The 16,412-nt window shown below is 37.2% G+C and overlaps 1 protein-coding gene across 2 annotated transcripts; it reads right to left on the reverse strand.

Moving 5' to 3' along the window:
• Positions 1-545: 545 nt before the first annotated feature.
• On the reverse strand, positions 546-16,412 carry LOC592708 (E3 ubiquitin-protein ligase SIAH1). 2 transcript variants are annotated; one of them, XM_011662769.2, is made up of 6 exons: positions 15,672-16,412; positions 14,154-14,274; positions 10,407-10,631; positions 3,433-3,672; positions 2,491-2,683; positions 546-1,248 (listed from the first exon to the last, which is right to left on the reverse strand). In XM_011662769.2, exons 2-6 carry the CDS (start codon positions 14,161-14,163, stop codon positions 1,071-1,073), a joined length of 846 nt encoding a protein of 281 aa, XP_011661071.1. In that variant the 5' UTR covers positions 14,164-14,274; positions 15,672-16,412; the 3' UTR covers positions 546-1,070. The 2 variants fall into 2 exon arrangements, with proteins under 2 accessions (XP_011661071.1, XP_797311.2); XM_792218.5 differs by lacking the exons at positions 14,154-14,274; positions 15,672-16,412 and adding an exon at positions 12,836-12,961.

The following is a 16,412-nucleotide window of genomic DNA, read 5'->3' on the forward strand; positions in this document are numbered from 1 at the left end:
ATGCCACGCATGTGTATATCTCCTTAAAGTATAACAGTAATTTATCATGCAATATACTATTCGCAATTGTATGTCAGAGTTCATAAACTACCTTATTTTGTTTGAGGGTTGCTGTGTATTTTCTGGGTTACTTCGGAGGAACCCATTAGGAAAAAAGGAAGCAATAGAACTTGCTCTTATTTATCTACATATTTCATTCCCATCAAAGTACCTTCAAAGCACTGGCAATAATGTTGAAAGTATATAATTCTTTCAAAGGGTGCAGTGTTCAAAGATGATTGAAGTACCTTCAAAGCACTCTTATACCTTGGAGTGCATCATTGTAACTAGGTTTAAATAAATAAGAAAAGAGATGAAGGGAGAGGATAGAGGGAGGGAGAGAGAAAGATAGGGAGAGGGATAGACAGAGAGAGAGAGAGAGAGAGAGAGAGAGAGAGAGAGAGAGGATAGACAGAGAGAGAGAGATAGAGATAGGGATAGACAGAGAGAGAGAGAGGGATAGAGAGAGAGAGAGAGAGAGAGAGGGATAGACAGAGAGCGAGAGAGAGAGAGATAGAGATAGACAGAGAGAGAGAGAGAGAGTGACAAGTGAAGAAAATGAGCATAGTGAACGAGCAGAACAAGAAATGAGTTTGTTGGAAATGGTTAGAAGGCAGATGGAAAGAGAGAAAAGAGAAATAGAGAGGGGCAGAGAAAAGAGATAGGCGAGATGGAGCAAAAGTGAGAGGAGAGAGAAAGAGAGAAAGAGAAAGAGAAAGAGAGAGAGAGAGAAAGAGAGAGAGAGAGAGAAGAGAGAGAGAGAGAGAGAGAGAGAGAGAGAGAGAGAGACATCATTCTAATGTCATTGTCCATTCAACAAATCACAGCCCCCTGCGTACAAAGTCTTTCCAAATTCTGCTGGCCCTAAACCTCAGCATACATGGAATCAACATAGCTAAACCCCTTCCAAGTACTAGCTAGCCCAATAATTATATGTAGCACCCTAATCAACAAACAAAAAATTATCAAACCTACAAAAAAAAATTACAAAAACATGACACAAGATTGCACTTTAATATTTGTAGCCGCTTTCAGCACATTGATATCGTGACGTTAATGCCAAGGTTACCGTTCTCCGCAAAGAGTTGAGCGATACTGGAGTCAAAGACGAGACAATCGCTGTTCATGATGGCGGCCTGGACGCCTTCATGGATGGAGCGGGGCGTGGCTTCCCATGACAACCGTCTCCGGTGGCCGTTCAGTTCTAACCTGTGAGAGGAAGAGAAGGTTGCTAATCTTGTTACAAATACTCCTAGAATAATAATTGATAATATCAATACCGTATGAAAAAGTTTCATCAGGATGGTTGTAGTAATGGTTTGGATGTGATACAAGAACTTTCAAAGAAATATTACTATAATACTATTAATTTCTATAATACCCATTTCTTATAAAGTGCTTTACCATCAAAGCCTTCCTGCACTAATTTGGCAAGGGGGATTAGACCTCCCACCAAGGTCACTTATAGGTGGTTATCTCATCAAATCAGCTCTCAATTCACATACGAAAAAGGGGATCATGGGGTGCGATTAGGCATTGTTTGCTATATAGAGGGCGCAAGTAGCTATAAGTAGTGCAGTGGGGCTTTAATATAAAGTGGTTTACCATTAACTGACCAACGTGTTTACAGTATTAGTATAACCCCCGGTCATGAGATTCAATTACTATTCTGCACTGTGCACATTACAGTAAACATTCTCCACTCCCAGGGGACCATTCCAGCTGGTCACACCCTTATGGAACCATGCATGCTAATCCAACCATAATGACGTTTGCATCCAACCAGGTACCCATTTAAACACCTGGGTGGAGAGGAGCATTGAAGATTAAATGCCTTGCTCAAGGATGAAAATTAATATAAAGCTGAAGTTGAGTTCCAGAAATGGATAGGTGGAAAAGCATTTTAACAAGAATACCACGAAGCATAGTAAGGAAATTGTTTTTGACTCGAAACTTGATATAAAATAACATTGAGAATTGGGAGATATGGTAGGAATTGCCCTATAATGAATGTTGTTCCCAATTGGGGTGGGGGCGTGGGGTACTTAACATTTGAATAAAGAAACAGTTTATCAAAGGAAATCATTTATGACTTGAAACGTGAGAAATATGGAGCAGATATATTATATGTTGAGAGAAAGAAAGGCAATATATCAGTTGCAAAATATTGTATGTTTGGAGCCAGAAGGGGCTAACCCTGTGTTAAAGTATACTAATGCCCTTTTCACTCCAAACATAAAATATATACATGTATGTCACAACTCCCTTCTGGACCCTGTTTCATGAAACTTGTTATCAATAAAAAGTAACAATAACCTGTTATAAGCTACTGAAACTATGGCATCTGATTGGCTGAGAGCGAATTTGTCATCAGAATTTAGCATTTGTTACTGATAACAAGTTTTATGAAACAGGGGCCCTGGTTCTCGGCAGACGATACCCTTCACCTACCTATAAGCAAAATTTTCTGCTTGTTTTCTTGATCCAATTAGTTGGACGATAGCGAAGAACTGTTGCAGTCCGTCATACTTCTCCTGCTTCTCCAAGACCAGCATAAAGTGATGGCCAAAGCAGCTCTGCATCATAACCCAGTCTACGGCACCAGGGAGATTGATGTCCGTAGCTAGGAATACTATATCTTCACCTGAATAGACCAAAGAATAAAGAAGTTAATTCACTGATTCCTAAGACTAGCATTAAGTGATGGCCGTAACAGCCCTGCATCATAAACAGAACTGTTTTTCTGCCCCACCCCCTCCTTTTAAAGACCGTCAACACTACTGGGCCAGAAGGGATTAGACCAAACAGCGAGGTCACTGACAGGTGGCTATCTCATTAACTCAGCTCTCAACTAACATAAGAAAAAGAGGATCATGGGGGACCAACAGGCACCGATTGGGGAAATTTTCTATATAGAGGGAGCAAGTAGCTACAAGTAGGACAGTGGGGCTTTAAGTAGATCACCTATAAAGATGGTCAAATGTTGAACAGTACTGGAATCACTCTTCATGATTTTCTTGATCTACATATACATGTACATGTATTTATGAATATTGTTTGTCTAATTACCTTTTTAACGTAGTGATGCTCTTTGAGGCCTGACTTAATCAAGGAATGTAATAGATGGACTGCCCTATTTCTTTATTTATCAAGGACTGTTTTGTCTAAACTTTTGTATACTATGTCTTGTAAGTTTAAATCCTCTTCTGCATAATTAATTATTACTCAAGGGAAACAGAGAAAGATGCCACTGTAGACAAATAGCCTTTCTAGACAGGTTTAAAAACACACATTTCTTTCTCAAGGGATAAAATAAATGGATGAAAAGAATAGATATGTCATTGGGGACACATCGTATGGAATCCCCCCATCTCAAAACTCCTGTCTGTTTACCTTGTAACGTGGTGATGCTCTTGTGCGCATGCGTGAGATGAGGCATGACTTGGTCCAGGGAGCCTTGCCATTTACAGGACGCCCCCGGGCACGGACAGGAATAAGGACGAAACTCGCACGTTTCTTCATGGTCCTGCTTCTCGTTGTAGGACATGGTAGCCACGCAGCCAGACGATGCGTATCGGCACGGGAACATAACGGTCTGGGCTACCTTCTCCATGGCTAGATTGCGGATGCTCCCTAAAAACGAAAAATAAACGAAGGGGTTATGGACATCAGCAAACTGAAAGATTCATATTTCATGTTTTTTTGAGTTCCTGCTTCTCGTTGTAGGACATGGTAGCCACGCAGCCAGACAATGCGTATCGGCACGGGAACATGACGGTCTGGGCTACCTTCTCCATGGCTAGATTGCGGATGCTCCCTGAAAAAAAAAGGAGTTGGGGGGGGGGGGGGGTTATAGACATCAGCAAACTGAAAGATTAATATTTCATGTTTCTATGTGGTCCTGCTTCTCGTTGTAGGACATGGTATCCAGAAAAAAGAAAAGAATCCTACTAATTCAAGAAAGCCTATTTGTACTCATGAAATAATTTAGGTTTATTAATTGAAAACAACTTTTTGATATTTAATAGTGCATCAGATATATCTCTTTCCATCTCAACACGCTTAATAGAATACTGTTAAACAATGACAGAATTTTGTTTACGGTTTCATAAAATCCCACCTGCAAAATGTGTTTTGTAAACTTGGTGGCAATATATTGGCAAAAATATTGTTTTGTATTTTCATAATAAACAATGAAAGAATTAAAAATGGTTTCATCACATCTCATCTGTAAAGGTGTGTGCAAACTTGGTTTCAATACAGGGTTTTATATAAATTGAGTGTCTTTAAAGAAGTTCTTTCCATTGGATTGTGTGTGTAGATATTACATGTACAATGTATACTACTGCAGTGACAGTATACAAATGTCAAAGTGTCTCCTTTCTGGATTCCAAACAGGAAACATAAATTTGAGATTTCCCGTACACTGCTTTCACACTAGCGAGTCTGGCTCCTGTCCAGGTACAGTAGATTCTCACATCCCAAATCTACATTCTTCTTTCTACATAACATCAACAAGTACATACAGGATGGTGTTTCACAAAGACTACCTGTAAGATCGACTTTAAGTTGGACTTAACTATGGCAGGCTGTTCATGCCACCGTTTGCTCTCACCATTTACTGGCATTGGTCTCTGAAGGGAGGTACACGTACATGTAAAAATCATGGTCACAAATCTACAGAATGTACATTTTTTTGATACAGTGTAGGTCATTATTGAAGGAAAAAGTATTATCTAAAGATTATAATTGAGAGACCAATAGTGAAAGCAACCAGTGGCATGAACGGTCTGCCATAGTTAAGTCCAACTTAAAGTCACTCTTAGTCTTTGTGAAACACCACCCAGGTATGCAAATGTTACAGCTAGGGCCCCATTACATAGAACTTGTTATTAATGAAAAGTTACAGTAACTGTTATAAGCTACTGAAATCATGGCATTTGATTGGTCGAGAGCAAATTTGTCACAGAAATTTAGCATTTGTTATTAATTTTTTATTAAGTTTTATAAAACAGGGCTGCTAACGTCTGGCTTTTGTCCAGGCTAGATTCTGACTGCCCAAATCTAGGATCTTCTTTCTACATAACATCCACATGTAATGTACATGTACATGCAAATATTACAAGTGTACATATAGTATGAATTCAGGTAAAAGTGAAACAATTATTTAATCTTTAACTATCTGTAATTGTTTTTTTTTTTTTTTTTTTACCTGACTGCTAAGCAAGCATAAATGCTTGTAAGTAAGCAACCAGACGGCCGACGGCTTTTGTAGGTCCTCTCAGAGGGACCTGGTAATGAAGATTAATGCCTTACCAAAGGGCACTAGCGCATCGACTTGGCTTCGAACCCGGGTCACCGGATTACAAGACCACTGCTCTACCGACTGAGCTAATTGACACCAGTTACTCACCTATCCTTATTTTTATCACATTTTATCCCATTCTTTCGGCCATTTTTTGTTTACAATGTTTTGTTTACAAGATCCTGCAAAGAGCTACTTATTCATTTCTTTATTGTATTTTAAATTTATTTTTTTACTTACTGTATCTATCCATCTACTTACTTTAATATTTCTAATTCATTTATCATTATTCATTCATTTATTTATTTATTTGTTTACGTACATTCGTCTATTAATTTATATTCTTTGTATCTACTGTACATGTATTTGTCAAATTGTAAATAGTGAGGGAAGTGTTCATGTGCTAGAAACATGTGAAGCCCTGCTACCTGAACATCTGAAACAAATACTACTGTTCAGACTGGGCACAAAGAGTCAGTTTCTAAAGGTCTATTTTAAGCAGGAGATATGTACTGTATTTCCTGTCTTGTGGTTGGAAGCAATACAGCCATGTACAAGTACATACATGTACATGTACAGTTTATTTATTTCTTTACTTTAACACAAGCACCTTTTCTTTTCCAATAACTGTCCTTTTCCCTTGTAATATTGTGCATACTTTTCCTTTCTCCATAACAAGCACCCCCTAATTCGAGGCAACTTAGAGCCCCTTTCTCTTTAATTTTCCCTAAATAACAACTAAATGATTCATATCCTAAACCAAGTTTGTGAGTTTCCAGGTATGTGAAACATTAGTGTTTCCAGAGATACATGTAGGTCTCATGAGAATGTGACATATTAAAGCTTACATTTAAAAGTATGTAACAAAGGCCACCTTTCATTCTTGAGTTTATACGAAGCACACAGCAATCATATAGTTTGAACAGGGTATAAATGATTTGGTTGTTTTCTGCACAAGTGCAAATGTTACAGATCTATGTACATGTATGAATTCAGGTAAAAGGTGAAAACTTCCTTGTGTACTTCCTCATTATTATGATTAATAAACTTTACGTGGAGGAATTTCATGAGCATTGTCCCATTAAAGAGGACTGCTCCTAAAATGCCCTTATATTCTAAATATTATTACGATATGGTTTAAAAATAGCTCAGACCACAAAATGATGACTCATTGTGTGTGTACATGTATTCTTATCTATCCAATAGACCATTTTTGTAATGTAACCAAAATCAATTCATACGTCTTTGTGGAGTGCCTCAATACAAATATTTCATTCACCTGCAGACAAACTGTCTCAAAACGATTGATCCACGCTTTTGTGACTTCCCATTTAGATTATTGTAACCCTATGCAGACCCTAAATTATGGAACAGTTTACCAATTATTATTCGTCAATCCCCATCTGTAGAGTCTTTTAAGGCAAGTTTGAAGTATTTTTTGTTTACCGGTAATAGTAATTTATAGGGCAGTTTATAATTATCTGTAATGTTATCATCAGAATTATGATTATTATTGCTGTATGTTCATTTTACGTTGTACCTTATTTGTATGTTAAGCGCTTAGAAACATTGTATTAAGCTCTCTATAAATGTAATTTATTATTATTATTATTATTATTTCAATAGTCAGAATGTCAAAATGTATACATTAAGTGTTGTGTTTGTCCTACCTGGTACAATGCCTAATGTATGCAATTCGCATTCTATTAAAATACAATTATTTGTTACAGATGAATGAAATAATCCATATCACTGAGGCACTTCACAAAGACGTACTTTTTTTTTCTTTATTGTATTTATTCATTAATTTATTTACTAATACAGGGTATATTTATTCACTTATGTATCTATCTACATTATTTCCTTTCGATTAATCTATTTCTTTAGAATTGTAAATTGGGAGGGGACTGGTCATGTGTTAGATACATTGTACATGTTAAAAGCCCTGTCATCTAAACTTCTGAAACAAATACTACTGGACTGGGAACAAAAAGTTAATTTCTTAAGGCCTATTTTAAAGACCCTGTTGGAAGTGAAAAATTAAATAGATGAATCAACAGAAAGCTTATAAGCCATACATGTAGATTACAATAATATCAATTAACTGTATATGCCATTTGAGTGTCTGTCAGAGGAGTATCAGCTCTCTGAAAACTCAAAATCTAAAGCTTTGAAAATCCGAAGTTGTTGACCTTAGAAAGACTAGCTACATGTATCTACATTTAAAGATAAACTTGAGTTCTGGTAAAAAAAGAAAATGAATTCTCACAGAATCTAACGAAACTTACACTGAATGTTCAAGATTACAAATAAATGTCATGTGCCAAACAATTTTGGAAAAAAATGTATACTGGCTGAGTAATGAGCATAGAAAGATAAGGAAATCAGGGTAGTACTAGCCCCGACACCATGTGTGTTGTCCCATATACATCTATCTGTGTAAGTGATTGTTACTTTACCAAGACTCTGCCAAATTTATGATGATTTTGATGACTCTAAAACCTTGCATTACACACCATTACTTACATGCTATATGATCAACTTTTCTGATCCATTCCACACCTTTTCTTTCACAATGCAATCGCATTACCAGTACTCAAGTTTATCTTTAATACTTGATGACATCATCGTATGTGGAGTACACATTCACAGTGACTTTGCATTAATTTGTGCTCCCACACAATAATGGAGTTTCATTCTTTAATACATATCTATCTATCAAATCTATCGATATATATTTGTTATTTGATAATCTTTTCCTGCATCATTTTTGATATTGATATGAATTCAATATGTTTTAACTTGTACAATTTCATTGAATTCGTTTGCAATGTGTAATATCCTATTTGCTGTAATATGTACAGTACGATACTCTGATTTATTATATCTGTGAACTGTATACCGTATACAGTGTACATTGTAACTGTGATGTATTGTCAGGACCCCATGGAAGACCAACTTTTATTGAATGGACTATTAACTTAGTGACATATAATTAAATAAATAAATTAATAAATACATTAATTATACAAATAAAAAGGCCCTATAAGTGGCTAAAATAAATAAATATAATTTTCCATCCAATATTATTAAGTAGTGTGTAGGGAAAACGATACTTATTTGTTTCTTACATTGTCAGCCCCTACAAGTACATGTAGGATGATGGATACTTACATAATATTGGATGGCTTTGAGTGTGATACAAGAATATATTGCTCAAGCTATGACAATATTGAATGAGTCTGAGACAAGTCCAATATTGTCATGGCAAGAGCAATATATTCTTGTATCACACTTAAACAAAGCCATAATATTATTGTTATCTATATCAGGCTGACTAGCAACATTTGAAATTTGACTTACCTCCTTAAAAATGGCTTTGTTTTTGTGTGATATCGATATCGATAGTTGAAGTTCCCGGATGACTGAGCAATACGAAAACAATATTGATCAGTCATCCGGGTACTGCGCTACAGATATTCAATACAACGATTTATTGTACCACTTGGAAGCCTAATAAAGATAATAATTATTCATATCCTGGGAACACCAAGAATAGTGACAACAGAGTATAGACAGGGGAAAATATTATAGTGCAAAGAGAGGCCAAGAATCGTTCACTTTGGAGTCTGTTCGGAACTGTGACTTTGGCACTATTTCTTACCTAATGAGCCCCTCAAAGCTACACAGTAGATAACTATTGACGGGCCTTGAGGGAGGGAGATACCAGGAAATATTGCCCTTACTGAAAGATAAGCCAGTCAATATCATTTGACCTATTCCTTTGTGAATCAGGAAAGGGTACCATACAGTCACTATACCGTGCGGCACGATCTGCTAGTCTGCTCAAACTTTACGCGATTCAGCGGCTTGGAAGGTCCCAGATGTTAAATGGGACCAATATGTATTGGGCTGAATATTGACCACAATTTTTGTACACAAAATCAATCGTGAAACCCAAAAGAGTGAAAATATCAGGAATTATATGAGGCTTCCAAGTGGTACATAAATCAGTGTGTTTTTATATCTTTAGCGCAGTAACCGGATGACAGATTATGCTGTTGTTTTCGTATTGAAGTTCATCCGGGAAGTTCATCTGTCGATACACTATTGCTTGATTATTGAATTTTGTTATTTCGATAGTCAGCCTGATATAGATAGTAATGATAATGCTGTATGGCTTGTGTTTTTCGTGTGATACAAGAATAAGAATATATTGCTCTCGCTTTGAAAATATATTCTTGTTTGATTGTATCACACTCGAAGCCATCCAATATTATACAGTGTATAAATATTGCCCTCTTGGAACTGCCAGTTTGCAGACCGGGAAAATATGCATTTTAATTGCATGGTAAAATTTCATTGTATATTATACATGTACCGTATTTGCCGGCGTAAAGGCCGCAGTATTTTTGGAAGAGAAAATATCAAAAAGTCGGGGTGCGGCCTTTACGGCGAAAGAGTAATTTTTTTTTTAAAATCAAGTCAAAATCAGCACGAATTTGCACATATGGGACTACGAATGGTACAATAACTATACCACTATGGTACAGGACATTACAACACATCTTACCGACAATTTTATCTTGCAATATTGACATGAATACGAAAATAAATTGCTAAACCAACATTTGCCGATAGATCTTGATCTAAGTTCGCGCCAATGCATTGCAGAAGTAAAGGAAGGGACCATCTAATGGAGCTGCCGTGAAGCATCCATCCGAAGTCGCCATTTTGTTTTCCATTTCATGCAGTTTCGCATTACACCGTACATTGTGGTAGGGGTATATATCGGACACCAAATCTGCCCTCGATCACTTTTTGAGCTAAACTTCCGGTAAATTATAAGAATATTGATGAATTTGGTATCAGTTTGTAGAACAAAAATAGTGTTTTACGAGAAAATTACGGTTATTTTGTTTTGTCCGTTGGTTTTTTTTTCCTGTTTTTTTTCTTTCTCTCTTTGAAATGTCAAAGTTGGGGTGCAGCTTATGCGGCGGTGCGGCCTTATCGCCGGCAAATATGGTACATACCGGTACATAAATAATAACTTATATCTTACCTAATGGGCCCCTACACGTGGGGCAACAGTTGAGTTTTGGTCGGCAATTTGAGCAGACTAAATGGCCGCTCTGACACTGAAGGATGGGTGGTAGTACATAGTCGAAGCATACCGGACATTCAAACAGGCTGGCAAGGTCCTGATTGGTCGTAGGGGTGTGGCTTCGAGCCTTTCCATTGGCCGCAGGTCGGCTCATGCTGGCCACGCTATGCAGCTTTCGCAGGGCTGGGTGGGGAAAGAACAAAAAAAGTCATACAAATGTTTATCAAAGATGTTCATGCATCAGTATAGTCGTTCGTGAAGTAGGCAACTTGGTGAACTCTGAGTCATCAAGTTTTACGCTCCTGTACGGACCTACGCATATCAAGGACACTAGTTCGCATGAGAGCGTAATACCCGTTGGCTCAGTGTGCTGCCCTCTATATACCCAAGCTTGAGCAACTTTAAACTATAGCATTATTCACTTAACCTGTCAGGCTGAGATTGTTTTCTTTATGGAGTTACATGAAGATGGTTGGAAGTGGAAGTCAAATCGTAGTGATGGTAAAAATTTGGGGCATGCTTCCAGAGGCAATAGGGTCTTTACTACGAAATTCAGGGGTTGTTTATTCAAGAGAAGGCCTCATCGATGGTAACAACTGTCTAAATGAAAAAGGAAACATCATTCAAGTATTTACTGAACTATGGCATTATTCACTTCCTCATGGCACCTAGCAATGATGCCAGCATACCATCATCTCGAGAGAGCTTCCATTAAAGGAATTATCATTTCAAAGTTCAAGAATCAAGGTTTAAAGTCGGCGAGATGGAAGCAGAAGGTTCCAGCAATACAGAATTAGTATGTGATATTTCATCAGAGGAGAGTTTTGTTTGGAACCTTCATCATAAGATGCTTTTCTTGACACCTCTAGAGACAATTTTTCCAGGGGGTGGGAGGGGGGGGGGGGGGGTAGTTACACCCGTTTCTCATGGATATATTTTCTTGTCGATTAAGCTAAATTCTCAGCACTCTAACTTCTCAGTCTCAGCTAATACATGTACTGTAAGTATGGCCAGAGTGCCCATGTCTGTGCAGCGCCAGGGAAAAATTACACGGGGGCTCAGGGCAAATTAGCCCCATAAATGCCCAAAAAAGCCCCCAAAAGTAAAAAAAGAGCCCCCAAAATGTGCATAGAGTTCAATGCAAAACAAATTACAGAGTGTTATTTTCATGTAAGCAAGCTTGAAAAGTAGCCCCCCAATTTTTTTAATTAATTTTTTACCTGTGCAGCGCTCTTACAGGTACAAATTTACATGTATCTACGCATATATCTTCATGTAAATGCATGATTCTAATACAACAAACCATGCAATGAACACAAAATTTTCACGTGTACAACAATGGATATTTGTGTTAAAAACAAGTAAAAAGTATTCATGTGAAAAGTCGAATTTCAGTAAATTATTCACAAGCATCAAAATGCCATGTCAAAAATCCTGTACCATTAGTTATGTGATCAAGTGCGAAGACATGGAAACCTTTTTTTATTGCAATATGACGCCCCCAGCCTAATGCATCAGTGACTAGTAGGGGTGCTGGTCCGAGAATGAATATCGTCCACATAAAAAAGGATATCTTCAAGGCTTTATGCAGCAAAATGCATCTTAAATAAGGATCATCCACATTTTCGCTGACATTTTTTTTACATTCACGCTCTGCGGGTTTCGTGTTCCTGAAGCGCGCCCTGGACGATGCGAAAAACAGATTCCGTGTAATAAAATACCCCTAGTTGACCCTCTACTTTTATGGGTTGTCCGTCTTCCCGAGGATTTATTGCTCATAACATGATAGTCTCTGTACAAAGTTAATAATGCATCAAGAAAATCATCTGTTTTCGCATCACCAACGTGCGTATCGGAAATCAGAAACGTCTGCGAAAATGCAGACGATACTTAGTTTTTGAGAAGCGTATGGTCGCGTTTACGAAGACGCTCCCCCCTTATGCAGACAATCCTTATTCTCGGACCAGTGCCCCTACTGATTATGGTCAGTGACGAATAGATCTAGTGTCAATCACTCAGTGATGTTTTATTTTATTTTTTCTTCCTCGATCTAAACTACCCATTTCCAGATTTCAAGATAATCATAAAAGATTAAAAGACATGATAATAACGTCTTACATGCATTGCCATACATTAGTAACACTCAAGACCATCACTGACGGTCGGATCAACCCAATTCGGGCATTGATTTTACATAGTCTTTCTGACCTGCAAAACAAGAAAGGGCTTCCCCGGCCCAGTGCATGAAAATGATGAATGTCAACACGATTTTATACAGCTTCTTACGAAAAATATAGTTTTTAGAACGAATTTCATGCAAATACTAATGAACTTGTACGACTGGAATCTTAAGAACTATATCAGCATATAAAAATGTGATTTCTTACTCAGTTAGAACTCGTTCTTTCATCACGAGAAATATCAGACATCAGATAATATAGTCAGAGCACAGTAGGAAGCCATGTACAAAGTCAATGCAGAAAATTTGCAGTGTTATTGTCTACGAAGTTTCGCTGATCCCCCTTGTATTTCGTTTAGACACCGCTCTGTATAGTGCAAGTGTACTAATAGAAGTTGACTCAGCAAACTACAAACTCGGCCCTAGTATAATGTGTTTTCGAGTCGTCCACTGCATTTTTCAGAGGGCCGTATTAGCCCGTACGTGTAGTCAGAAAAGAGGGGTTTGTCTGACACTTCCACACGAACTCTATAACCACACTCTGTTTATTCGACAGATTTTTTTTTATCAGAATACACAATATTTCAGAGGTGTTTTTTTATTTCGTTTGTAGCGGGCACCCCTCAATCGGAGGGGGTGTCCAAAAAAGGGGCCCTTAATTTTGACGGAAAATATCTGTAATATACATCGAAAGTCTATATATTCTAACATTCTCCAGATCTTTTTTTGCGGTGTAGAAAAGGGGCATCTGATGTACTCCTAACAGTTTGTGTATGTGCACATATCACATGCACAGATAGGCCTATATAATATATGCCCCTACAATAATAAAAATTGTAATAGCCTCTCATAATAATAATAAAATTTTACAATAAAATAAAGCAACACAAATAATTTTTTTTTTAAATGCTTTGTTAATACAATGAATACAGGAAAGTTAACTAAATCATCAGAATGTGAAGTTTCTGTATTTTGAAAGCCTTTCAGTCATAAATGCTATTAGCCATCCTAGCTATAGCTAGATAGATAGATAGTTTACTGGTTTCCACAATATCTCATTTTACAAAGAGTGTAACAACATATTGCGGCCGCAGAGAAGAGATGGGGCGGAAATCGAGGGGGGGCGCAGGAATTGAGGAATATTTATTTATATTATGGAATTTATCGTTTTCCCTCCTATCCGAAGGCCATTGTTACCTTTTTGCATCCTGTAGCTACAGATAGGGAGTCAGAGAGACGTGAAACAGGCGGCATAAAAATACAGGAGTATATATCCTCTTCGAGGGAGAGTTATGTACTTACCTTTTTAATCATATAGCTGAAGAGAGGGAGAGAGAGAGAGAGAGAGAGAGAGAGAGAGAGAGAGAGAGAGAGAGAGAGAGAATGGGGATTAAATACTATTTGAGCACTTACCCTTTTTAATCCTATATCTGAATGGAGAGACAGAGAGAGAGAGACAGAGACAGAATGGGGATTTCATACTATATGCGATTTATCATTATCCATCCTATTCGAGGAACACTTACCTTTTTGCATCCTAGCTACAGCAGGCGTAGAGGATGACGTCTGCTGCTCTTCGGCTGGTTTGGGTTCCAGGGTGATGGTTGATTATCGGATAGCAAGAAAGAAGAAGAACCAAGAACCAACCTGAAAGAAGATTGGAAAGAGAATAATTTATATATTAATGGAAGGTGATGATGGTACATCATTGATTACAAGATAACACGAAAGAAAAAGAAGAACCAATAAGCCACCTCAAGAAGATTAGAAAGAGAACAATGCGTGAGACAGGCATACGCACAAGATGATTATTTATTTATTATTATTATTATCATTTTAGGGATACTTCCATTTATTTTCTTCATGTTCCTCTGTCGCTTAAACTTCTTTATAATCAGGAATGGGGGGGGGGGGGGGGAGTAAACGTAGCGGGCTCCAGCATCTGGCCCCTCCTCAAGGACATCAAGGTTAGTTATGTTTACGGTCCAAACAGATTGTGTTTGGGCCTACTCCTTTTTTAATAGAATATATCCATTTAAAGTTACGTTTAATCTAGAAATATAATATATATATGAGCCAACGAGCTAACGAGCGAAGTGCACACAACAGGAGGGCGGCAAGAAATGGATATAAAGACATTTTTTTATCGGGCACATGGACTTGCGCCCCAAATGAGAAGGTAAAATTAGAAAAAGGTATATATATAGGGTAAAAAAGTGAAACCGGGAAATTGCGACTTTAATAAAGGAAATAAATAGACCTACGACCCTCCCAACCAACCCCCTAATTGTATGGCCTTGTTCTTTTCCATTTGTCCACTTGATATTTGTCCCCCCCCCCCCTCCCGGATGATGGTGGACCGACACTACGCCACGAAATGGTGATCATAGTAATATTATAGAACAAGTAATAATGGCGTAAATAATAATAATGGCGTAAATAATAATAATGATAATAATAGCAAAAATAATAATAATAAGAGTAATAATAATAAAAATATTGGCAACAATGATAAGAGCAATAACAATGATGATATAGTATTAATAACAATAATCATAGTAGTAATAGGTATATTAATAATAATAATAATTATTGTTATTATAATAATGTCAATAACAATAATAATAGTAATGATAATAATAATAAAAATAATGATAATAATCATAATGATAAGCGTTTCATGTCGCATCAATTTTCTTGCGCGATCAAAAAGGCCCAGGCTTATATGATTAGCAATATACAGTTTTCTTTCGAAAAAGCTGCTTTTACTATAGTCTCTTACAAATAATATATATCATCAGATAGGTATGTTAGCATTATATTTCTAACTATCCCATTGTAGACCTACTATAATCTAAGCCTCAACCAAACACATATATCTTTATCAAAACAAGAATAAATACATGACACATAACAATTTTAAGTATACTTGTTATTGGTTTATAAAGCGACAGACTGCACCAGCCGTGGCCATAAGATTTCAAAATTGTGTATCTTGTCACCAAAATGCATGCCGATAGACATAGAGTAACAGTGTTACTCACCACAGGGTAACGAGCCGAGTTATGCTGATGGTGTTGATAAATCCTCAGTTATAATCCATGATGGATAATTATGAATGATAGTCAACACAAATCAAATCAATCGCAATATCCAAACTCAACGAATGAAAGTCGAATAAAACAATGCACAGTGAATTAGACTCACTCCAGAGTGATAGATGCAACGTTATGTGCTTAATCCATTAAAGTATCGAGGTTTATTGGCTTTCAACGAATAGTGGCATTGAGCCATCTTCACAGAATGCCACGAATGTTTCCGACTAAACTTTTTGCCAACATGTAACGGATCGAGACCGTTTCCTCACGTAAATCCCTGCACTTTTACAATGGAGAAACATTGACTGTTAAAATAATACTTGTCGTTCATGACCAAATATTTGTTTTCAATGTCGAAGTAAACGTTCATTCTCTGTGTAGATTAATTACGCGGGTAGTAGGCTGAATGTTCCCCTTTTTAATTCATGACGCAAGGTGAATAAAGAAATTGAACTTTAGCACTTGTAAAAAGGGAATTAGAACATTAAAATATCCGACTGTCCATTGATTAGTCACAGATTATAGAACGCCTAACACCTTTTCACTCGAGTCGTGAGCTGATGTCCAAATCCCTGCAAAATATATCACGTCATGATTATCACCAGGTAATATCCTTCACACCAGAATTAAAACTTTCGTCGTATGCTCCAATTCTCCAATATCTTCCTTTTGGTACGATAAATTTTC

This window comes from Strongylocentrotus purpuratus, unplaced genomic scaffold, assembly GCF_000002235.5.
Source record: "Strongylocentrotus purpuratus isolate Spur 01 unplaced genomic scaffold, Spur_5.0 spur5_scaffold_20, whole genome shotgun sequence".
In the NCBI taxonomy this organism is placed as follows: domain Eukaryota; kingdom Metazoa; phylum Echinodermata; class Echinoidea; order Camarodonta; family Strongylocentrotidae; genus Strongylocentrotus; species Strongylocentrotus purpuratus.